Here is a 24790-nt window from a genome sequence, read left to right on the forward strand (position 1 = left end):
ATTTGTATGGGAAAAAAAAAAAAAAACCACAACCAAACAAAACCCAAAGCAAACAAACCTCCATTAAAATGTCATTTTCAGTAAAACCCCTCAGTTATTGCCCAAGAATACAGAGGCCATGCAGGGCTGCTCAAGGACCAGCAGCACTGGGGTTTCCTGCCTGCCTTACGTTCAGGAAAGCCTCTCCAAACCAAAATCCAAACTGCCCCGTGATCCTCAGAGTCCCATGAGGAATGATCAGTGCCAGTGGTTGTTGGGAAGCACGGTGATTTCTCTCCCCCCTGAAAAGAAATGGGGAGAAAGGCAAAACTTCTCTCTTTTTTCCCTTTTTTTTTTTTTTTTTTTGGCAGACATGGGGGATTTCATGGACACGGACCAGAGAAAAACAGTGACTGAAGGACAAGCTGCTGTTCTGAACTTCCCACACATCCTCAGCCATCCGAGGCCCCAAGTGACTTGGTTTAGAGACGGACACAAGATTATACCAAGCAGCAGAATGTAAGTCAATTTAAAGCTCAAAATACACCCACCCTAAAATATGATTAATTATATTTGATAACACAGCTTACATTTTAAGTACACTAATTAAGTTTTAAAGAGAATAAAGTAGTCGTGTTCATACTAAGTCTGAGATAAATTACTATTTTAAGACTGCCTCTGAACTTCTGAAACTGTTTGACAAAATAATTCATGTGGTTTTAATGGTCCTGGTTGCAGCATAAGGGGCTGGATGTGCAGAATGTCTGAGCTTCCCTCACGCTATTCATTTTCATGATACATTTTGGAAAAAGGAATGTTCATCTCTCAATTACATTTACTTGAGTGCACTAACTTAATGAATTCTGAGTTTGGTGGTTTTTTTTTTCTTTTAGTACATGAATCTGTGGGGTTTGCTGCAGAGTTATGCTTAGTACTGTTTTCCTCACAATAAAATTCTGGATATCGTTTATTTTTTAGCCAATGACAGTTTTATTCTTTTTACTAATTAGCAGCTCACCCCTAATGACACAGTACTTGCACTTTGATTAGTTATTATCTCAAGGTGTGCTCATTTATCCTTTTCTGAAACAGTTATGAAGCCACCCCATGTTTTTATCTGCACAGTTCCATTCAGAGACTGAAGGGCTTGGCTGTAACATTAAAAAATGTGGATTAAATCTTGTCTCATTTATTAGAAAGCTGTTGAAATGCCAGGAATGTTGGTAGTTAGTTTTCAACTGTGCATAACATTTTTGTGTGTTCAAAGGGATAGATGTGCTAGCAAATGATGGTAATGGGATATTGCTGTGTTCCAGGAGTGCTGAGGCTTTTGTTTGTATTAGAAAGGGAAAACTTCTCTTAAATTTGAATTTTGCTAATCTGTACAGTATATTTTACTGCTGTGTGCCTTTTTGAAACATGAAAGCTGGTATTAGAGTAGCTTTGAAACTGTAAAAATTAGTATTGCAGGGATGTGAAGAAACGATGTAATAATTTATGAATAATTTAATAGCAATTTGATGGGGAACAGCTGGAAGATGAAACAATGGGTTCCTGGGCAATCTCTTGAAGAGAGCTAAGTGACAAATCCTGAGTTATTAACCATTAAGGATCTACTTCCTCCACTTCTGCCACAAACTTTGTGTTGTCGATGCTGTGAATACAGGAATCAGGAGGTTGCAGATAGTGACAATGCCTTGTTATCCTGATATCCGAGAGTCTCCTGGGAACCCTTACAGGGAACAGAGCAGAGTGACCAAGGCAAGCCTGCAGCCCCTGAAAATGAGATTTGCCTGAGCTCTCTTACACTTTGGGAAAATTGCAAGTAGAGCTGTGTACACCATGCCTTTGTTAATATAAAGATCCTGATTTTCACCTGCTGTGCCTTCCTCTTCCTCTTACCCCATTGAGATTGATGGGGTAAAATCACCTGTAGCTGAGGTCGTGCTTACAAATGGGAGAACTGCAACCCTACAGCAGGAGTGAAATATGCCTCAAGATTTCCATATAAATTCCATTTCCCTGGTCGGAAATTTTGTCTAAAAGGAACACTTGAGGACATTGTCTGGCCTGTGTAGGGATCTTCCTCCTTGGAAGTTTGATAGATGGTGCACAGTGAGCCTGGTACGTTCAGGAGGTGACAGATTTATGGTGCACACGCCAATCATCAGAGCACCGGGTGCGCAGTAAGTCTCAAAATATTGGAAAAACCAGGGAGCATCCACTCGCATGTTGCTGTCCATGAAATTTGGGAAGCAAATATGGCAGCCCTATAAATACAGGAAAGCTGAGACAGGGAGAAGATGCACGTAAAACTCTGAGAAGTGGAGAAACATCGTACTGGAGCTGTTTCTTACCTGTGGAGCAAATTGTGCATTTCAACACGTTTTTTGTGCACCAGGAGGTATCAATTTCCCTGATCAGTTTAGCCAGTGATCCAGTTAGGCTGATGCATCAATCTCACTGGATCTCCTGCTAAACTGATCAGGGAAATTGATACAACCACCTTGTACGATGCTCTTTAATCGGATTAAAAGTACCTTATATTGCTAAATCAATATAAAGCTTTTTTAATGCTCTTAAACAAGCTTACAATGATTTGGCTGAATCAATCAGCCGTAATTTCATGTGTCAGCTGTAATAATGATTTCTAGGCGTGACATTGCTGTGGTGCACCAGGAGTGAGGACATAAACAGTGCTAAAAATGGGAAGAACAGCGGTGGTTATGGTGAAATTCATTCAGAGAGTTGTTTAAGTCTTACTCATGCAAAAATCTTCATTTACATGTGCTTAGCTCTTCACCATTTTTATGCCATAAAAATGATCCTCATGTTTGCATGCATGGATTCATCTCACTGAAGCGGGAGCAGAGTTGTCCTTAGGTGAGAGGTACAAAAGATCAAAAGTAACACTAGTTCTGAGAATAAAAAATAAGAAATTCTTGAGATGTTTCAAGGAATGTCATTTAATTGGCTCTGCAACAAGGCTTTCCTAGCAGGTGGTACTTTCCTTTAAGGTGGTATTTTTCCTTCACTGTAAGTATTTAGGACACTTCTGGGGAGGAGCCCTGCCAGCTATTCCACATCTCTGGGCAACCTGTGCCAGGGCCTCACCACCCTCTTCAGGAAAAACTTCTTCTCTATATCCACCCTCTGTTAGTTTAAAACTGTCCCTTCTCATCCTATCACTGTGTGCCCTTGTCAGTTGTTCAGGGTGTGGAGGAGAAAAGGTTCAGTGAACAGCTTTGGTTTCACCCTTTTTTTAGATCCTACTCTGAGAGCATGGCTGTGACATTTTCTGGGAGAAAGTTTCCTTTGGGACACAGGCAGGTTTTTTCCAAACTGCACACTCTATTTGATTTCACTGCTGGTGTTACTCATAGTGGAATTTTGGAGCAAATAACCACATATTGCTACCTATCCTAATGGTGTTGGTAATATTTTGTTAACGCCTCCAGATGAAAACAGGAATAGGATGACAAGTTGCTCTTAAATGAGTGGGCATGTAAAGTCAACAAATCCCTGTAAAATACATAAATGTGAAGCAAATGCCTGCACATGCTCCTGGGGTTGTTATAGTTTATGACTTAAGGCAAGTTACGCATCTGCACAAAATCAGTGGGATGTGATGGTGTGCATTTAAAAATTTAAGTCCTAAAAGTCACTGTCATCCCCTCCTCACTGAGTACAGTGTGGATGTACATTCATTTCAGCTTTCATGCATTCTTTGTCACCAAAGCCTCAGCTTGGTATTTGGAAGAGGTGTTTCTAGAACAGCAAGAAGCTCTGTACGTGCTAGAAAAGTATGAAGTGGAGAATTGGAGAGGAGGCCAAAAGATCAAGAACGAGAGAAAATGAGCAAGGAGAAGATTTAGGGTTTGAGGTGTTTGTTATTATTCTGCATTCCCCAAGAAGTTCTAGAAGAGACTTCACATTGCACCCAGACAGATTCATTTCCAAATACACCAGCAGAGAAATGTGGAGTTACAGCTGCACTGTTATCCAGGGTCTTGACTGATGGGATGATTTTGCCTGTTTCCCTGCACATCTTACCAAAACCAGCAGCTCTCTAAAGGTGACTGCATCAAAAGAAATTGCCACTCTGGGATGTCAAGTATTCTGCTTGCCTTGCCTGCCTGTTCTTCATCAGGCTTAAAAGCAAAGCACATTTAACTTTCTTTACACGAGCACAAACAGCACCTTGGAGAGACACAAAGGACAGTGGCACCATCAGGGTCTACAATTGCCTTTCACTTGTGGCATTGAGAAATTAAATTCTTAGTACTCTTAGAGGATTTTTTTTTACCTTTCTCTAGGTGAAGCTCTTTTCAGAGAGAAGGTTCATTCCAGCCACCAATTCATTCAATTCACTTTCTTTAAGAAAAAATCTTCTATGCAGACATTATTACTGTCTTCATTAACTTCCTTACAGTGAAACTGCTCTTCCCCATGTAAGCTGCAGTTAGGTGAATATTAACTCGTGTCTTTTGACAGTGGAATTATGTCTGACACAAAACAGGAAAGTTCGTTTTTTGTGTATAAAGGCACTTCTGGGGTGTCCCTTTCAGCAGGACGGACATTTAGTCACTTAAATAACTCCTGAGGAATTGAAAGATTTCACAAATGCACTTTATCCCCCAAGGCAGGGATGCTGAATGGCGCTGCCTTCAGGTACACGTGGGTTAATATCTGTGTTTTGCACTCAGATCAATTCATTACTGGATATATTTGGTCATTATTAACTCTTAGAGACTAAAAATCGTGGAAATTAAAATACATTAAGCACAAGCAACTCTCTCATGATTTGCTGGGGTTTTGACCACTCACAATACTTTGCAAATAGACAAAGTGGTGCAAATCTATTAGACATTTGTTAAAGTAAAATTGTAAATATATTCTTGGCTGCCTCAAAAAAAAAAAAAAAAAAAAAGAAAAAAAGTATCTGTAGCTAAGTAGGCTTTAAAAGATGAGAAAAATTAAAGTATCTAGGAATAATACATCAAATTTGGGGCTGATAATAGCATTAGATTAAGTTTTGCTTTGATGAGAGCAGCTGACTTAATGTGCCATGTATATATTTTTCACTTTAAAACAAACATCACTTAATTTTTCTGTGAGCAGTTCTAGTGGCACAGAGCATCTCTCTGCAAATACCAGCCTGTCATACAACTTAAGCCAGTTGCACATAATTACTTTTCACATACACTGGATAATACTTTCATTAAGATGGTGATGATTATCATTACTGAACAATAAATTCAGAGACTGACAACTCTGCAATGTATTAGCTGAGTAATAGTTTTAAAAAAAAATAAATTTGCAGATCTCCTGTCTGCTGGATCATGGAGTGACACCTCTCAGCAGTAAGATGTGGAAAAATCTATAATATTGGGTTTATCTGTATGTACCCTTCACAGGCTCCACATTAAGGTCAGTACCCGAAAAAGAAGAATATTTGCTAGAATTAAATTATCCCCTTAAGCTAAAATTTATCACCACCACCCTGTAATTAATTTATTTAACCAAACTTCTGCACTGAGTAACTTCAGTTTGGAGGAACAGGCAGCACCAGGAATCATCTTCCAAGAGTTTCAGCATTACCCCCAAGGTTTGTATGGGTAGGAAGGACTGCAGGGAAATCTCCCATCATCTCTTGGAGAGCTCAGCTTGAGGCGTCCTGGCACTGTCAGGGGCTGTGTGAGCATCCTTGTCTGTCAGGGGCTGCTGTGGGTATCACCGTGCTCAGCAGAGGGAAACAGCAGCACCCCAGGGCAAGCAAATCCCAGGATTATTTCCCAAAGCTGTTTGACACATCTGGATCCAACCTCGCTGCTTTCCTCTCTGCGCGCATCGTTTGTTTGCCACGGGTTTTCAACATTCGCGTCAGAAATTCATTTACTCAGCCCTCTCCTCCTCCCGGGGCGGTTGTTGGTGTTTGGTTTGATGGAGGGGAGAGGGAGGCTGAGGTGGCACCTGGGGCCCGTGGGACGCCGAGTGCAGAGCGGGTGGGAGAGCGCAGCCCCTCGGAGGTGGGAGAGGGATGGCAGGAGGAAAACATCGCTGCCGCGGAACATGCCTCTTGGCAAGGCTCCTTCGGAAGGGGATTCTTCCCTGATGAGATGAGAGGCACGTTCTGGGATTTGACCAATACGTTTCATTACAAATTTGGACCGCAAACCACAGAGGGTTTTGTAACGTATGTTTTTTTCATAAGCCAGGGGAAGTTGCTGCCATTACGGTAGCGCTGTAAAATCCATATCTTTGCTAGGAAAAAAGGGGATGCTTGGAACTAATGTTGTGCTTTAATGGGCCTCAGCTGCTCACGGTATCTTCCAGGACAATCTTCAGCAGCTGTAAATTTCAATAAAACTTCAAAGATCACTGTCTAGGAGGAAAATTTGACTGTTGGATATTGTTTTTCCTATGATGATCACATATAAAGAAGAAAATCATTTTATGTGCAGCTACCCTTATTAATCATAGATTTGGAATTTGTAAAACAAAGGCAATGGAAGTGTCACTAGAAGGAAACCTTTTTTGCTCTAAGTATGATTTACTTATCACAGCTTACATTGAAATTGATTTATGAGTTTGTTGCTTTCTGGGGACAAATATACTTTGGGAAAGAAAATATGGGCAGTGAAAGAAGTGTTAACAGCATTACTCTTTGAAAGTGAATTATAGACTATTTTTTAAAAATCATCCTCAGTCGAGAGGTGGGTAATATGAAGACGTGTCATCGTATTTGGAGGCTCACTTTTTGCATCTGCTGCATTCTCTAATCAGAACTAAAGATGCTATTAGGGACAAATCATGAATATAATCCTTTAATAACTAATGTGCTTTTGTGGAAAAGCATTTTTCTGTCAATCTTTGAACTGCTCTGCCTACAAATGGAAATATTTTAATATGCAGCCAAGATAAGACTATTTAAAAGTGTCACAGTCATTCTAAAGAGCAAATATGCAAAAGAAAACTATTGCTTTATGCTTAAAAAGTGGCGATTGTTCACAAATCCCTGGGAACAATTTATCTCCTGTGACCCTTCATATATCTCTGCTTTTATGGAAATAGATGCAAAATGCTTGTGATTTATCAAATATAGTGAAAGGTAATGTCTTATGTTTACGAAACAACTTTTATTAATCAAAACTGACTGAAGTAAAATGCATCTGTCAGTTCTTCTAGCTCTGTACCACAAAGGATTGTTAATTTCCTTTGTATGTAGGAAAGGACAAATTCTGTCTTGCCTCATGATTCCAGTGGATTTTTATGTGATGTGAAAAGGTGCAAAGACATATAAGTTTGTAGCTTTAAGATACAGGTTTATGTGGAATACTTTAAAAGCCTTTCATTTTGGCAGATTTACTTTTATCATGAAAACTGCTGGGTGATTCAGGAAGAAAAAAAAAAAAACAACAAGCCCAAAACCACAGAACCTGGCACTCCGGGGATGTATTGTGGCTTTTGTGGTTGATTTGCATCAAGTCTACTTTGTTAACTGCATTCAACTTGAATTTAAAGAATTTGCTACATGGGAGCAAACGCGAAGCAGTTTTTACATGAATTAGTGCTGCAGAGAGAGGCAGGAGCTGGCAGCCTGTGCCTTACCCCGTGTGCCCAGAGCGGGGAGTGGAGCTGCTTTGTGCTTGGCCATCACCAAACAGGTTCCAAATGAATTAAATCCATCACAAACGTGCTGGCTGCTGTTCCGTGGGTCAGTCTGACTGGTGTGAGAGGAGGCATTTTTGGCTCCGGTGAAACTTTGCGAAGGCATCTTGCAATTAGAAGTGAGAAAACAGTCAAATTCTGCCAGAATTTGTGTGAAATCTAGTTATCTGCTGCTTGTTAGTGCTACCTTTTATTTCTTAATACACACCTGTGGCTGTTTTTCTGCGTTACATAAATCCCTTGTTTTACATGAAAGGACCGATTCTAGGCATAGACAGACAAGGCAAAGGGTTTTTTGGGGTGAGCACAGCCATCGCTTGCTCAGCTTCACTCTCTTTGCTTTTCTCTCTAAATTCCTGCCACTTGAGTGGGGAAAGAGTGGAATAGATCACCTTGCTTTTCATAGCAGGGCAAAGGGAAAGGATAAGGAGTGGAACTGCTGGGGGAAACCTCCTCGTCCCTCACCTCTCAGGAGTGTCAATGTCCCAGGAATGTGGCCCTCGCTTTTCTTTAGTTTCTTCCCAAAAAAATTCTGGTTGAGTTTCTCAACCCAAACTCCCAGCAAACCCCCTGTACTGCCACTGATCCATGTCCTCCCTGGAATGCCCCCACAGCGTCTGGAAAACTGAACATTGCCAGCATTTTATTTCTGTTTTTTGTGGCTTATTTGAAGATCGGGACCTAATGTGTCATTGAGAAATAACACAGGAGAACAAATATCCAGTAATTTCAAGCTTGTATGTGCTTGGCTTCTTGAATTCTCAGAATTGAGGTCTAAAGGAGACCTTCTTTAGGAAAAGCACTTGAAAGCATTCCATCTAGGGGCTGTACAACAACATCTTTTTCTAAAACCTCAAAGCCTGTTCACTTTATAAAATGGGGTTTTGCTAGTTTTTACTCAATGATTTTTCAAGAAACTGCATTTGCTGTTGTCATTCAGCAACCACGACCATTTGCAAGAATTTCAACAGCTCTGCTGCTGCCTGCCAGCTGCCATGTGTTCCTTCCCTGCTCCCTGCACAAAACCTCCTCACTGCAAGAGGACTGCAATACTTTCATAGTAATCACTAGTTCAAATCACTGATTATTTTAAAACATCAAATCTCATTTTTGGCAATCCATCATCTGTTTCCATGGGAACTGAAACTGGCCTCAGCAGCCACAAGAAGCAGAGTTTATTGGGATACTTACACATTTCAATGGCTGTTGTTAGACAGCTGCATTTTCTGTTTGCCAAACAGATATTGCTGCAACAACCTCATAATACACTTTAAAAATTCTGTATACATTTCATTTTAATGCATTTATGTCTTTATTCATATTTTTCACAACTTAGCAGAAATATTATGATGGGGGAGAGGGAAATGTCAGTAATTCCCATCATCTGCAGTCAATATTGGATGTTTCCATGCAGTGTCTTTACCAGTGTTTTAACTAGGGCTGTGACAAAAAAGAATGGAAAAATGCCCTGCCTTGAGGGGCTAAAAATAGGTGGAGGCTCCCACTTTTCAGGTGCATCATTGCCCCTTGGTAATCTTACCCTAGAGTTTCTGCTTTCCAAAGTCTGCTTTCCTCCATTCCTTTTGCCCCAGAATAAGCATTTCCCCGAGCCTGCAGCTCATCTTTCTGCTCCAGAGGTCAAGTTCTCCTAATTCCTGCTATTTCACCAGCATTTTTAAACCCCATTGATCAAATCAGCAAGGAGTAGCAGTGTGGATTTGAAAATGTTGTTTTGCTGTAGGTTTGTGTGGAGTGTTTCAGTATCAAAAGGAGTAACTGGGCAACTAATTGAGTATAATATTGATATGAATATGTATCAGCTTTATTTTTCTTTTTTTCCAACTGCTTTAGAGTGGAAGTCATTCTTTTGGAGTTTGGCATTATTTCGATTCAGAAGTGAGGCAGCCATTTAAGACAAATCTCAAATCTTGGAAAACCGTTCCACTCACAGACCTTCCACCAAAGAAGCAACCCTCATCTTCTCCCACCTTCTAATACTGATTTTACCATCACAGGGAGAAGCTGGCTTACAAGGAATCATTTGGGGGCAAAATAGATCATATTTGCTAATAAGCATGCTGGAATTAAATTCAAGATTATTTGCCTTGCAAAACAAGGGGAGAGAGGGAACTGTTACATGCTCCACCTAGGGCTGAGGTGCAAGAGGGGAAATGCTGATTTTCCAGGCTCCCACATGATCTCTAAGGAGTTTCCACTAATATGAAATATCTCATAAAGCATAAAGCTGCTGCAGAATCTGGCAAAACCACTGCCTGGTATCTCTGTTTGTCAGCTACCAAAGCACTGGTCTTGGTTAAGTTCAGATAAATTAACTGTTTAACAAAGGGATGCAGATTTGTTGGGTGACACCCCAGTAAAAGAATTTCTAATTCTGCTGCAAGTCTGGTGAGTCTTTGTATCTTTGGTTGCGTCCCTCATCACAAACTCTTTCTGTCCCGGATCTAACCTGGGAGCAGGTTTAGTGGAAGTGCCTTGAAAATTCTCAGTTCTTGGTTCCCTCTGTGCTTTCACAGGGCTGATCTCAGATCCTGGAACCGCTGGTGCAGTATTTACCACAAAAACCACTTCCTAAAGCAAATATTGCCCTCACATCTTTGTTATTCACATTAAGTATAATTATGAACAATTCAAGCTGTATTTGCGCACAGATGGATTTTTCTGCTCTCATATGTAGTTAAAAACCTTCTGCACGAGGGGATGATAAATAACTGGTAAGAAGTGGCTGAGGGTGCACGGCAAGAGGGAGAGAGCAGAGAATATTGGGCAGCTGCTTTGCTGGGATCAAGATCTGGTACTAACTACACCCAGTTCTGGTGCGTGTAGCAGCATTATTTGAAGAGTAAATTCATTTATTTTTAAGAATTTTTAATTTATTTTAGAAGAAGTACTGAAAGTTCCTTGAAGAAATAGGTCTTTATTGTATGTTGATTTAAATATTCCAACACAAGAAATAAATTAACATGACACTCATAATTTAATTAAAACTGGGAGTTGGCAAAATCTTCTTGTTTCAGAGAAATAAAGAGATGTGTCTCTTTCTAATATTAATGCCTGATAGCTTTTAATCCATAGCTGTCAGTGATAATTTCACTAAATAAAAGACTTTATGGTGCTGAAAGGTTCACTAATCAAGATTCATAAAGGTACAATACCAGTTGTCATCCTCTTGTCTCTTTGGGAAGCCACTTTTATACACGAAACGATTCCTGAGTGGGGAAAAAACCCGAGCATAAAGTAAAAAATTGAGTGTGTAAAACACACTTGGCTTTTTCTCGTGAAACCTTAAAGGTGATGGTGGGTGAATATGAGATCTGGACATCATGGCTGAATTTTTTGAATTATTTAAGCAAAATTATTTCATGAGGAAAATTTCTGATTGAGGATCAGCTTTTAGAGCTCTCTTTTCCTTGCTGGGAGGTTTCTGTCAGTGAATTGTGGGGTGTCTGAGTGCTGTCAGTTCCTCTGAAACCTGCTGCACACCATGGGACATTCCCTTAATCTTCTCTAACACATCCTGTGACTGGGAGGTGTGAATTTGAATCATTTCTATAGAAAAATACTCATTTTCATCATATGCAGCACAATTTTTGCTCGTTCAATAGGTTTGTTTGAGGTGGCACAAATGGATTGCTCTACACCAAGAGCAAAGACAACATATTCTATTGGTGCACTTCGGTTTTTCTGTAACTTGTGAGGGTAAAGAGCATCTGCACCATGTAAAAGAGTCAAACTCAACAGATCCAAGCTACCCAGCCAGCTGCCAGGTGATTTCCTAATAATTTAAACTTTTTAATTTCCTAATACTTCATTTACACCTCCAAAATAACATAGTAATAAAACCTCCCTTTGTATAACATCAAAGTACTTTCCACAGGGTTGCAGTTTTTACTCCCATGCAGATCTTATTAAAAAAAAAAAATAATAAAAAAATCCGTTGGGTCGTTCCTCAGATGCAAATGCCGAATCTCTTTTTTTATTACATTGCAAAAGGGATTTACCAGAATTATGAAAAGGACTCTGAGCTTGTGCTTTATAAATGCTAATATAAAATCTAGTATTTTAATAAGTTTTTTAAATTTACATTTTTGAGTTCATTCAGGGAGCTTTGAAGGTGCACCCTCTCCCTTTGACGTTCACAGTCTGTTCCGACAGTTCCTACTCCTTTAATAGAGTCACGCTTTAGAAGCTCTTTGTACTTTAATCTTTTAACCATTACAGAGAGTCACAGAAGATCTGGTTGCTCCCTGATTTACATCAGAATTTTCTGGAGCCATTTTGTTGTGTGAATGGCTCATCTTGTTCTTCCAGATCCAGCACGGGGTCTGCATCATGGATGACAAAAGGAAACTGTCCAGGGTTTGGGGTTTGGTTTGTTTGGGGTTTTTTACCATGACTTGTACCAGTAATGTGTTTGGTGGATTTACAAAAATGTTCATTTGTGTGTTTGCACTTGAGCTTTGGAATTTTGCCGCTCCTGGGAGATTTTCAAATCAAATGCTCTGGGGGTGGGTAACCACCTCTTTTTCCTTTGGATCATTCTGTGTTAGGTGCACACTTATCTTTCTGAAAGCTGAAATAATGGTAAAGGTAATGAAATCTCATGCTTCAGGGCATATGCTAATGCCTACAAATCTGTTTCGCGTTTTGTGAGGTTAATTAGTTAATATGTGTACAGCGTTTGGAACATAATTAATTTTAAATTTACGCCAAGAATTGCTCCAGACTGATCATCTGAGGAACTCAAGAGTTAATTTCTTCTCTATACACTGTGGAAATGAAGATCAACATAAATATTTTACGTCATCTGTGTTTGTTACTGACAGATCATTTATCCCACAAGAGTAATATCTGCTACATTTAGTTTGTTTAAAGAACAACTAATCCTGCTTAGTTGGATCATAAGATCACAGCTGCCTGATGAACTCTGGGAAACACTTGGAAAAGCTTTGGATTCGCACTTCATCCTCGCACTGGGAACCCTCCCAGCGCAGAACTAGGGCTGCTTTTCCTTGCAAGGGTGATTTACCCATCGCGGGATCAGAAGTGGCTTGAGATGGATGCTGCAAAATTTCCAGTGCCTGGAAAGGAGGATTTGTATTGGCAAGATGAGAAGTGAAGCTGGAGTATATTTCTGTAGTAGAAGAGTGGAGGTTCACAGACAGAATTTTGAATAGTTGTGGTAGACTGGTGGGAGGAAATCAAACCCAACCAGTCTTTCCTCTGTGAGCCTTCTGTGGAAAAAAAAAAAGTAAAAAACCCCGACTTTAAAAAAAAAAAAAAAAAAAAAAAAAAAAAAAAAAAAAGCTCTCAAAAACTTGTTCAGGGATAATAACCTTGACTGAATTTAGGGGAAGGGCTGGACTGCTTTCACTGATAATTTTAGTTTTTCCTCCTCAGAAGGTTTGCATAACTTATCTTTGTTACTCGAATCTGTACGGACTTGCACTACAGAAAAGATATTAATATAAGATTTTCACCCCATATTAGTTTTAATTAGTAAAATAGCTGAGAACGAGATTTGTAATTATAAGTTGGCATCAAGTTGAAGTATGTTGAAACAAGCATTTCTCTACGAGGCTTATTTTCATGGAGCCTAAAATGGTTGATACTTGCTTTGCATGTTGCGCTTGTTTGTTTTATGATTTTTCCTGGAACTATGTTTGCTGTCATTTGCAAACAAGAGAGATCAGTCTGTTATTTACTGAGGCTGAGTAAATCACAGGGTATTATCCAGTTAGGAGACAGTACACAGAGTAAGCAGATCAGGAAAATGTATTTCAATGCCAGCTTCATTAAGTCGATAATCATCTCAATATATTCCCTTACAATTTCAACAATTAGTAGCCATAGTTTTCTTCTCGTGATTATCTTTAATCACTGGCACAAAAAAAAAAAAAAAGCTCCAGGAAGAATTCCATGGCGATTGGAAGCTTCCAGAAAAATGTTCTCGATGTGTGGAGCATTGCAGCAAGCAGCCACGGGACCCAAATTCTCTGGTTAGTTCTGTATTCTGAGGAGAGGAATTCATCCCAGGTGCCACAACAGCAGCTCACCTCTGGGGAAACACCTTCATTTCTGTCAGAAACCATGTGCTCCTTCAAAAAATATGCTTGTTCCCAGACACCTCAACAGCAGGGCATGGCCACGTGCAGAGAGTGCTGGTGGCTGTGGTGGCGGCATTGGGGTGATGTTGGGATTTAGGGTTCTGTGACAGCTTCTGTCCCCTGGCAGGATTATGGGCAACTGCTCCTGTCTTGAAAAGAACTCGGTGTGTTCTTAGCTTTGCTCACACAGTAACTTCTGTGCTGGGGTTTCAGTTTCTGCTGCTTTAGCCTAAGTTTTATTATTGGTTTGGGTTGTTTCTTCTTGTGTGTTTTTGTTTGGTTGGTTTGTTTTGGTTTTTTGTGGGGTTTTTTTTTGTTTGTTTTTGTTTCTCCCACAAAATTTCTTCAGAATTTTCAGGAATGGATGAAAACAAATCAATAAATTTATTTACAGAAAGTAGGAGTAAATAATGCCCTGAGAAATGGAAGCAATAGCCTCTCTCGAAGTTGCGCTGAAGTGAGAGACAGTGAGGGAAACCTGGAGCTGCCTCTGCCCTGTGTCCCCTGCCACTCCCAGCCTGGCCCAGCCTGTGGTCACAGGGCTGCTCGGGTCAGTTTAGGGGCTGGCTCCACTGGCAATCCCAATTTCTGTTCAAAATCCACGTGCTAAAGCCACTTCTGCATCTCACAGGGCTTTGTGCTTGCAATGTTAAATATCTCGTGTGTTTTTAGGGACCTGGGTATTTAGAATGATGACATTTGTTTCAGAAGCAAAACTCAACAATCCAAAGCTTCCTGTTGGCTTTGTTCCTGTCTAGAGCTGAGCAAGAACCTGATATTTCCTTTTCTTTTTCACGAGTGTCTCATAATTGAAGTAAACTGAAGGTTCAAAGGTGTCTAGGGTTGCACATACACATTAGTCTGGCTTGAATAGAGTAGCTGGATTCTTCATGTGGATCTTCAGTGAGGAATGAAGCTCCATTAACATCTTTTGTACATTCAGTGTAGCTACTGCAGGTATATTATTATTCTTAGTTGACTTATCGATTTTAAATAAATGTTTATGTGAGATAGAGTCTTACAGTACGTTTTGTAACGTGTCATAAAATTTGCTGAGAATCATCTGAATTGATCACACCCAGGGTGAAAGACACTGATAGAGTGTTTCCATGGTGATTTCTTGTTTTTTTCTGATCATGTCTTTTAATTCTCTCTCTCTCTCTCTCTAATATATTAGACAGGTTGTTCTCGCTGGTAGCTCATGGACTGCAAGAAGTTTCAGTATTTTCCTGTGCTCCCTGCTGCTTTGTGTATTCTGTCACTGGCATAGTCACTTAATTATCTGACAGGCAATAACTGCTCTGGGAGGGAGTAAAAACAACTGTTGAATTCATTTCTAAATTATATCATATTGCTCCATTCGAAACCTCTTTTAAATAAATGTTGAGGGTAGAACTATTGATGTGCTTCTTAAACTTTAAATTTCAGTTAGTTCAGATCATTTTAAACAGTCCTTCAGCAAGAATAAATCAGTTTTTATGACTTACAACTTTCAATTACCACCTTCGGAGGGAATAGCAGCGCGTTTCAAGGAGCTGTAAAGTACGACAACAAGGAAGTGCTGCTGTTCCATTTGTGCAGGCTCTGAGCTCCTGTGGAGCCTTGACAGGAGCTTTTCATGAGGAAGCACATCCTAGAGGGATCCTCCAGTGTGTCAGTCTGAGGTGCGGCTTTGATCTCGCGCTGGAGCTCTCACCTGGGGAGCTTCCTGCCGAACCTTGAGGGGGATGGATGATGCTTGACCTACTTTGCTGTGCTTCAGCTGTTCCACAGAAATGGTCTGAGGAGCTCAAGCTGTCGCAGCCATCACTGCTGTGCCCCTGAGTTGTCTGGAAAGAGGTTTCCTCTCTGCAAATTCCAGCTGGGGGCTCTGATGGAAAAATTTCGGGCTTAGCTAATAGCTGACTCCATTGCAAGGTGTTGGGTGGTGCAAAAGCTTTGAATTGTAGCAGATTTGAACTAAATCAGGTATGGACCTATTGTTAAATACTTATTTAGCCAGAAGGGTTCTGTATTTAGAGAGAAACACGATGGAGTTAGTTAGATGGACAAGGAGAACCCACACAACAGTGTGGAATAAATAGAAGCCTTACCTGCTAATTGATTCTAAGAGTGTTAAAGGACCCAGCTGATGGGTTCTTAGCTGAAAATGTTGTTTTTTAACAAATCTTTCAGAGCCTGGTAAAATCCAAAGGTTTATGTGACTGCTAAAATCCCAGTCCCTAAAGAAACAAAAAGAATGACTGGAATGGGATTCTCATTAGGGGCCATCACTCCTGGGCAGAGGAGCTGAGCGGCTCTGTTGGTACTGCATAGGCAAAAAAAAATGTTAAATTCACCTCCTTTAATTCCTGAGAGTGTCATTTACTGATTTGTGTCTGCCTGAGCTCTGGGTCTGAGTATGCAGATTCAGCTAATAAGAAAGACTTTGGAAATAACAGAAAGGCTGGGGTAATTTTTCTCCCCTCCTTTCCTGCTCCTCCTGCCTGATGCCAGCACTTGCTGGAACAGCTGCTGTGGGGAAAAGCAAGCGTTGCTGTCACTGCAAGGTTTTTTTTCAGCTGGCCCGGGTAAATTACCTCCCCCTAAGTCTCCTTTGGTCCAGCCCTAAGCTGTTGGGTGCCAGGACAGAAAACAATACCCATGCTTATTTTCGGCTGTTTAGGGAGATTTTCCTCTGACCAACCACACACGGTGACTCCTGAAACTGTTTTACTGGATTCATTATTTCCACTGTTGCCTTACTGAAGCAGAAATGAGGAAGCAACTGTTTGAAAATCTTGTCTGAATTGTTTGGCTTAAAAACCTTTCTGAAGCATCTATTTCTTGTTTGCATTCTCTGACCTCCTCTGTAGCATTCAACAGGTAGGAAGCTATTTTCCTTTCTGCTGTGATAATGCCACATTCTATGATCTAAGGATTCCTTTTCTTTTAGAAAACCTTTACATCTTTTTTTTTTCTTTCTTTTTCTCTGAAACAAAGATCAATGAAACCTATGAAAAAGTTACTAAACTGGCAAATGCAACATTAATTCCAGAGTCGCTGTGTTATAGATTGACCTGATGTTGTCTCAATTTAAACTTAAGAAAGAAATTAACATAAGTAGCAATAAGATTTGTAAAGGATAATATTTTCTCAGGTGAAATCCCATTTGGATTGTCAGACATAGAAATTTAGTTAAGACAATACAGTTCTCTAAAGCAACTTCAGTGAAATTATACAGAATCAAAAAAATAAAAGTCTTGAGTAATAGAAATATGAAGAATTTTATAATACCAAATATATTCTTTTTTCCTTCCTTCACTGTTTCTGCCTTTCCCTTTTTCCTCTTTTACTTGCAATACATGGATTGTAAGATTTCATCATTAGCTGCATAAATCAGCATTTTACCTTTTGTAGATGATTTTCAGAAATTTGCTGGCTTAGATTCATATAATGGAATTCAGATTATGTTGCCCTGCTGCTCCAGGATCTGAGTTGCTGTTCTAAGGCTTCCAGTGCTCTGCACTTCTGCCCTTGATGATGGTGTTTGCACAACCCCAGAAATGATGGCATTTTGACCCTTTCTGAATGATGAAACTTTGGGATATACTTCAGATAATTCTGTAAAATACTGCCTGGATTAGGATGATATAAATCCCATTTCCCCATGTGCCTCAGGAATTCCCCACATCTGTTGTGTTTCCTGGCCTGGAACCCTCAAGGCAAAAAGGGATCAGTTCTCCACCTCTGCACGTTTGCTGTAATTGTCCTTAAAATACAGATTATGGGAGGGGGTTTTGTACATGAACTTGGATCATGCAGAAGGAAAAGCTGAAGAAAAATATCATTTTACAAGTTATTTTCCTTTGAATTCTCAATGAGGGACTTCCACTGAACACCAACTTCTAACTCACTCTCTCACTGTTCAGCGTAATCCAGAATAATTGCACCTATAATTAGTATTCAATTAACACGAGTTACATTTCTCTGACTGCTACTAACTTGGAATCTCCATTAACAGATTGTCCTAACTTGATAATAATATGTCTTTTATGGTGTCTAATTGGCTTTTAGAAGGGATAAATTAGGTTTTCCCCTAGAACGTAAGAAATGCCCTGTTGGCTCAGACTAATGGTCCATTGAGCCAAATATTCTGTCCTGCCACCAGGAAAATGAGATACTCCCCAGGGACAGCAGGCAGTTGTTGTCCCTTTTTCTCCTCCAGAATTTTTGGGTTAGGAATGCTGGAGGGTTAATTCCTGCTGGTTCTTCTAGTATTTGGTTACGGCCTTGCTGCCCCTGATTTTGTCTGATCCTCCTTTGAACCTGCTGATGTTGTCAGCCTCCATAAATTTACCTTGAATTTTTTTTCTTTTTTGTCATTAAATATTATTAAAATTATAATGCACCTTTATGTAATCATAGGTTTGATTTCTTTAAAACAGATCACATGAGAATTGTTGCAAAAAACCAAAAGTATCTGCACCTTGGGCACTGAGAAAGCAGTAAAGAAACCCAAATTTGGCCAGCAATTTAATGATAAGGAGGTGGCACTTTCCCTGGTACAGGAAGAGGGATTGAGTCCAGGAGTTCTGGATGGCAAAAAAAAGAGAGTAAAAACTTTTTGTAGGGACTTTCAGGATTATCATTGGACTCTCTAACTTGATCCAGAAAGAGGACAAGCTATGCTTCTCTTTTTTCTCTTATTTCTTACATCTTTGCTTTTGGTCTGTTGCACAAAGGACAAAGTTAGAAAAGGTTCCCTGGGTGTTAGGCCGTGCATTAGTGATGCTTATACCCACATGGATGTTTGATACCTGAAATAAATTGTCCTTTCATCACTAAAAACCAGCCTTTTCTCAGGGTTAGGATTCACCCAGCCCTCCGCAGATGTTCCCGATAGAACTGCTTACACATTGTGGCTTTTGCTGATACAGAAATGCCTTGAAATCTCTAAGCAAATTTACTGAGTTGACAAAAATTGTGAGCCTTTGCTGATAAAAGTGGCAGAAATGTCCCAGACCCTTTGACTCTCCTGTACATGGGCTGAAGCACTTTCCCAATCTGCCCCCTGATCACTGCTGCGAGCTGATTAAGGTTTAATGTGTTGTGAAGACACTTTCCTCGGGAGGGGGATCAGCTGTGCATCACTCCATGGCAATAACTCATGAATCATCAGAAGAGGCACTGAGCAGCCATGTTTAGCATGGGATATTTTCCTGGGTTAAAACACAGTTCATCAACTTCTTCTCCTGAAGAGATTTCAAACTTTAGCAGTTTAAACTGGGTTATTTGGAGGTCAGCCCTTGAAACCTCCTTGCTCGGTCAGGGAAGAGCAGATGGAAACGTAAAACTAAACAAAATGGCATTTTTCTTTGGAGGAATTTACTGAATACTTGTAAAACTGCACCAAAACCAGCCTGCCCATCAGGTTGAGGGGGGAATTCTGCCTCTCTGCTCTGCTCAGGTGAGACCTCACCTTCAGAGCTGCCTCCAGCCCTGGGGCCCAGCACAGGAAGGATGTGGAGCTGCTGGAGAGAGTCCAGAGGCAGCCACAAAAATGCTCCATGGACAGGGAGCATCCAGCCTGGAGAACAGGAGGCTCCAGAGAGACCTTAGAGCCCCTTCCAGTGCCTAAAGGGACTCAAAGAGAGTGGGAGGGGGGATGGAGGGGCAGGACAAAGGGGAATGGCTTCTCACTGCCAGAGGGCACAGTTAGAGTGAATATAAAGAGGAAATTCCTCCCTGTGATGGTGGGGAGGCCTTGGCACAGGTTTCCCAGAGAAGCTGTGGGTGCCCCATCCCTGGAAGTGTCCAAGGCCACTTTGGACAGGGCTTGGAGCAGCCTGGGATAGTGGAAGGTGTCTCTGCCCATGGCAGGGGTGGCACTGGATGATCCTTAAAGTCTCTTCCAACCCAAACCATTCTGGGATTCTCTGAATACTCCCATGGCTGATGATTGTTTTCCATCTTAAATAGCAAAGACATCTAAGATATTATTAGGTAAAAAATTCTGGGCAATTTTGTATTTACTGCTTTCTTCAGGAGGAAGCCTTTTGGACGCTGTGACTGAATTACAGTTTCTTTAAAAACAGAGCTTGTAATTGTAATTAAGTGTCTGAAATTACAGCAGTCAAAATCCAATTTCATAAAACATCAAATGGATCCTGCCTTAGAGTGCGCTTACACCACACTAAGGAAGGAAGTGGAATGAACTCTTAATTTTTTCCATTTTTTCTTCCCAGCCAGAATATTACAATAAAGCATATTTGCGAAATCTTATACAGAAAAATTCAACAGCATGTGCTCACATGACGTCTGACTGCAATGAGTGTCAGTTCTTGTTCCTGCAGGAGGAGGCTTCACCCAAGCAGGGAAGATAGAAAAGGGTTTGATTACCAAATCCCAGTATGAAAAAGGCTTTAGATCCAGAAGACATTTAGCAGAAAGAATGTACACTGATCAACATCTGGAGACAAATAGGGTCCTGCAGGAGGATGTTAGCTGCAAAATAAAAGCAAAGAGGATAATAGATGCAGATTATAAATAAACAATAAGATTAGAGAAGACATTTCAGCTGTAAGCTCTTCTTAGGGCTATGAGAAAATATATTCAATTTTTTTTCCACAGCCTGAAGATGGTCTCATAGCCCAAGTGTCATCTCTTATTTGGCTTTCTTTCCTTGTGCAAATTAACCCTTCATTCAGTGTTTTTATGCTCAATACTGACATTGAAAATTGCATGAAACCATTCTATTTTTAATAGTAGCAACGCTCTTAAGTAGTTAACGACTTCAGAGATAAATGGATTGGCTTACACCATTCATTTACAAATGCAGGCAAGATCAGTAAGATGTACAGCAGGATATAATTACCATCAGTGGCAAATGTGTACATTTTGTAGCTTCTGTTAAGCCCCAGTGCAAGATTTTTGGGACAAATTTGTTTAGAATGAAGTATCTTGAACAACTTCTGCCCTTCTCCAAATCTCTAATATCTTGTGAGTCCATTTGATTGATCTGGGTAAAATTATTCTTTTATTAGAAAAGAGGATTTATTGTATGATCAAACTCCAAGAAATGACAGTTGTTGTTTTTTTTCCAAAAAGTAACTTTTCCAGTGAATTTTGTTATTTTGTTATCAGGGGGTTTTATATTTATATACTATTTACTTTTTCGCTTTCTGATAGAATAAACCAATCAATATCCTGGGAGATTTTTCTCTGTCTGTGAGTAGAACACAAGAGCCGTTTGTGAAAAGCTTTATAACCTCTTTCCTGGCAAAGGATCACTAAAGAGGTTTCCTCTGCTGACTGACATTGCTGGGAATGTGTTTTTTAAGCTCCACAAGCGTGTCATGGCTGTGATAAGGAACAGGAATGGGTCGTTTGCTGTGCTTGCAGGGAGACACCGATGCTCCCTCTGTTGAAGGGCATTGATTTTCCCATTTTGTCTTGCATCATAAGTAGACATTGAGAAAAAGTACCACTCAGTGATTGTTTGCATGGCAAAGCGGAGTTGAGATGCTTTTCATTTAAACAGGAATCTTGTTGCTGCATTGATTTTATCTGACTGCTGTTTGTTCCTGTGCACAGATCTAATGTATAATCAGAATCGCTAAGCAGGGAACACAGCAAATCGCATTAGACGTTGCTTTATGGTGGCAGAAAGTATAAGGTCACTATTTAAAACTGCATCGGAAAATTTGGCTTTCATTTGCCCAAATTGCCATTGAAAATGTGAACAGTTCAACAGTCCAGTGACCAGGAAATTAAGATTTTGAGATATATTCACTTTTTTTCCCCTTGAACACCAGCTGCAGATTTCCACGCCTTCTCCTCATGTCAAAAATGTCTGTTAAATTAGGAAGACTTTTCATCTAAATACTTTAATCATTGTAAGTGTTTGCATTATAGTTGGATTCATGCTCAAATTGTCACACAGAATTATACTGCTGAGGGAAAACAGAACTTCAAATAAAATTTTGTAGCCATTTGCCATCTCAACCAATTCTTCATGGCTTTCATTTTAATCTCCTAGGAAGAATTTTCACTTATTAAATAACATCTTCTTACTGTGGCACCAAAAATACTGGATCTGCTTTCGTTGAGAGCAGAATTATCCCTGCTCAGGAATCTGGAGAGTATCTAGCCAGTACAAATGCGATAAGTGCACTAAATTAATTGTCATTCATTGCCTTCTAATACAGAAAAGTCCTTGAAAGAGAGTGTCGAAGGAGTAAAGGAATAAAGAACTGAAAGTAAGCAACCACTTAAGAGACATTGGAGATGTATTTCTCATCCAGTTAAAAAGATGAAAACCTGCTTGCAAGGCTTCATTGGCTTTTAAGGAGAAAAGCCCAGAATTAGAATGAAAGATGATGTGCTAGGAAGCCTCAAAGAAGTGGAAAATATTGAAAAGCGCAGCAAAACATACTAGGATTAATTTCCAGTGCTGATAATTATTTTTTTAGTAGTCTCCAATTTTATCCAGCCTTATTTTATAAATATTTACTACCTCCTTATTGATTCATACATGTCTCAGTTTTCCTTTACCTTCCACATTTTTTCTCTTCATCTTTCCATCCATCACTTCTCCAGTCCATCTTCCCCTGCCCGTTTTAAAGCCATGAGCCATAAATTGGCTTTTCTCTCAGGAGCCTTTCCATGGATGAGATCATATTTGCAGTAACCAGCCCAGGGGAAGTGGCAAAGGCCCAGCTCACCTGGGAGCTCTCCTGGTCTGCTTTTGTTTTGCCACAGACCTTTCTACAGATTCTTTGGTTTCCTGAGCTGCATTTTTTCCCCCAGCTAAGTGGAAAGAGGATCAGAGTATCTTTGTAAGACTCATCATCATTGTGCTGCCTGAGTAGTGATGTTCCAGCCTTCCTGCCAGGCTCCACAGTTTCCCCAGAAGTGCTTCCCATCCATGGGTTTGGATCCTTCATGTGTGCACTGAGCCAGTCCAAAGCAGAGAGCAGCTGTGGGCTCAGTGCTGCGTTTATCACCTTGGCCTCCAGCGTGTGAGCTTTTGTGTTAAAGCAAAAAGGCACAACCCCTGTCTCTGTCTTTCCTGAAGCTTCTCTTCCCTGCTCCTGTCATTCAGCTCCTGGCTGATCCTGGAGCTCCTGTGAGCCAGAGGCCTCTCAGGACGGAGAAGGTGAGGGAAGGCTTGAGATAATTTGTGCAGCCAGAGGTGCAGACCTTGAGAACCTCTCTCACACTGCAGATGGTTCAACATTGTGACATAATCAGGGGCTGCTGGACTTCCAGAGGCTTCTTTGCCTCCTTTGGGCTGTTCTGTTCCATAGTCTGTCTTGACTTGCATCCCTTATTGCCTCCCAAGCAGGGTCAGCAGTGCCCAGTGCTCTGCTCCTGGCTTTGCCCCCATCCCAGAACCAGCAGCACCCCTGCTTCAGTGCTCTCTGACTTTGGAGAAGTTTACTGGAAAGATTTCATCTCAATATTAGCAGTTCTGAATCTGAAACTATGACCACACTTCCCTTCCAGGGGAGAACAAAGCCAAAACCCTCTGAGGAGGATGTTCCTTGTTAGAAATCTAAAATAGAAACTAAAAGTTGTTGTGAGATTTAGTAATGATGCATTTGTTCTTTCCTCACTCCAGCTGCAAACCATAATGTGTAGCTTAAATTATTTTTGTTATACATAATTATAAGCCTTTGGTGACAACCTTGAAGATAAATAAGTTTATGTGATTTGCTCGGTAAATTGAGCAGATTAAGAGGATACACAGAGTCAGCTGTCATGGCTCAGGTGACTCATGGAGAATCTCGAAGCTGCAATAATTTTACACTTCTGATCATCTGTCTGTATGCTGAGAGATTTGTGAACTGTCCCATTGAAACTGGAACTGTAAACACACAAGGATCAGGGTAAAAATGCAAATATGGCAATGCATGAAATGACATTTTTGAGATCTGCATAACCAGAGGTGGTTTAAAATAAACACAGTAACTCCACATAATTTGAGAAAGATTAATGCTGGGGAATTGCAGCCACCAGCAATTATAAAACCCAGCATCACAGATGGGTGAAGTTAGACGGAAATAATAAGTGTATCAATAAAGATGAGAAAAATACTGGTAGCTGGATCAGCATTTCTGGAAGGCTGTTCCTTGCTGAAGAGGTTGCTTCTGGTTTTCTAATGGGTATGATTATGAACAGTATTTCACGTGTTTGGAAAAGAGAATCCCTCTTTAATGGGGTGATATATTGAATTCTGAAACAGACCAACCCATAAATGATTTCACAGGGTCTTACAAGGTGCACATAAGCCATAATTGAAACGAAGGCAGCCAATTTCTGTAATTTTAGGGGTCAGTTTGGCACCATCTCCTTGCTCCTCAAAGCACTTCCTATTTGGAGAATTTCTTCCCTCATATTGCACTGGATTTGAAGTGGAAAAGGAATAAAACCAGACCTCCTTGGAGGTGTGCCTCATGCAGCAGAGTTTGAGGGAGGCTGTGCTAAGGAGCTTCTTGGGTCTCCTGCTTTGGGAAAGGTGAGGATGGTCTCAAGTGCCACCAAGGGAGGTTTAAGTTGGATATTAGGAACAATTTCTTCACCAAAAAGATTTCCAGGAATTGGAACAGGCAGTGGAATCCCCATCCCTGGAGGGATTTAAGACATGCAGATGTGGCATGTGGGGACGGGGTTCAATGCTGGCCTTGGCAGTGCTGGGTTAATGGGTTGGGGCTTGATGATCTTAGAGGATTTTCCAGCCTAAATTATTCTGTGATTCTATGATAATGATTTTCTGATGATGGAAGTGATGGAATGAAAAGCAGCACCTTTGAATCTTATAGCTGTCACCATGACAGGTCTGCTTTTTCCTTTGCGTGTTCTGACACGTTCGCTCATTGTGCTCAAATGCATTATGTTTAAATTTGCTTTGTTACCGAGATTCACCTTTCTCTGCATCTTCTGCAAGGGTTTCATGCAGATGAATTTCACATCTCGCAATCAACTTGTCATCCCCTACAACAAGATTATAGAAATCACAGGAATATAAATAT

The 24790-nt window shown here is 40.4% G+C and overlaps 1 protein-coding gene across 3 annotated transcripts in view; it reads left to right on the plus strand.

The window, feature by feature from the left end:
* Positions 1-24790, plus strand: part of SDK1 (sidekick cell adhesion molecule 1) — a 384927-nt gene that overhangs the window by 116418 nt on the left and 243719 nt on the right. For all 3 annotated transcript variants that reach the window (XM_040078744.2, XM_040078745.2, XM_040078747.2), the window contains exon 4: positions 351-498. In XM_040078744.2, the coding sequence (XP_039934678.1) occupies positions 351-498 (148 nt within the window). The remainder of the gene's footprint in view (positions 1-350; positions 499-24790) is intronic.

Source organism: Hirundo rustica, chromosome 15, assembly GCF_015227805.2.
Source record: "Hirundo rustica isolate bHirRus1 chromosome 15, bHirRus1.pri.v3, whole genome shotgun sequence".
In the NCBI taxonomy this organism is placed as follows: domain Eukaryota; kingdom Metazoa; phylum Chordata; class Aves; order Passeriformes; family Hirundinidae; genus Hirundo; species Hirundo rustica.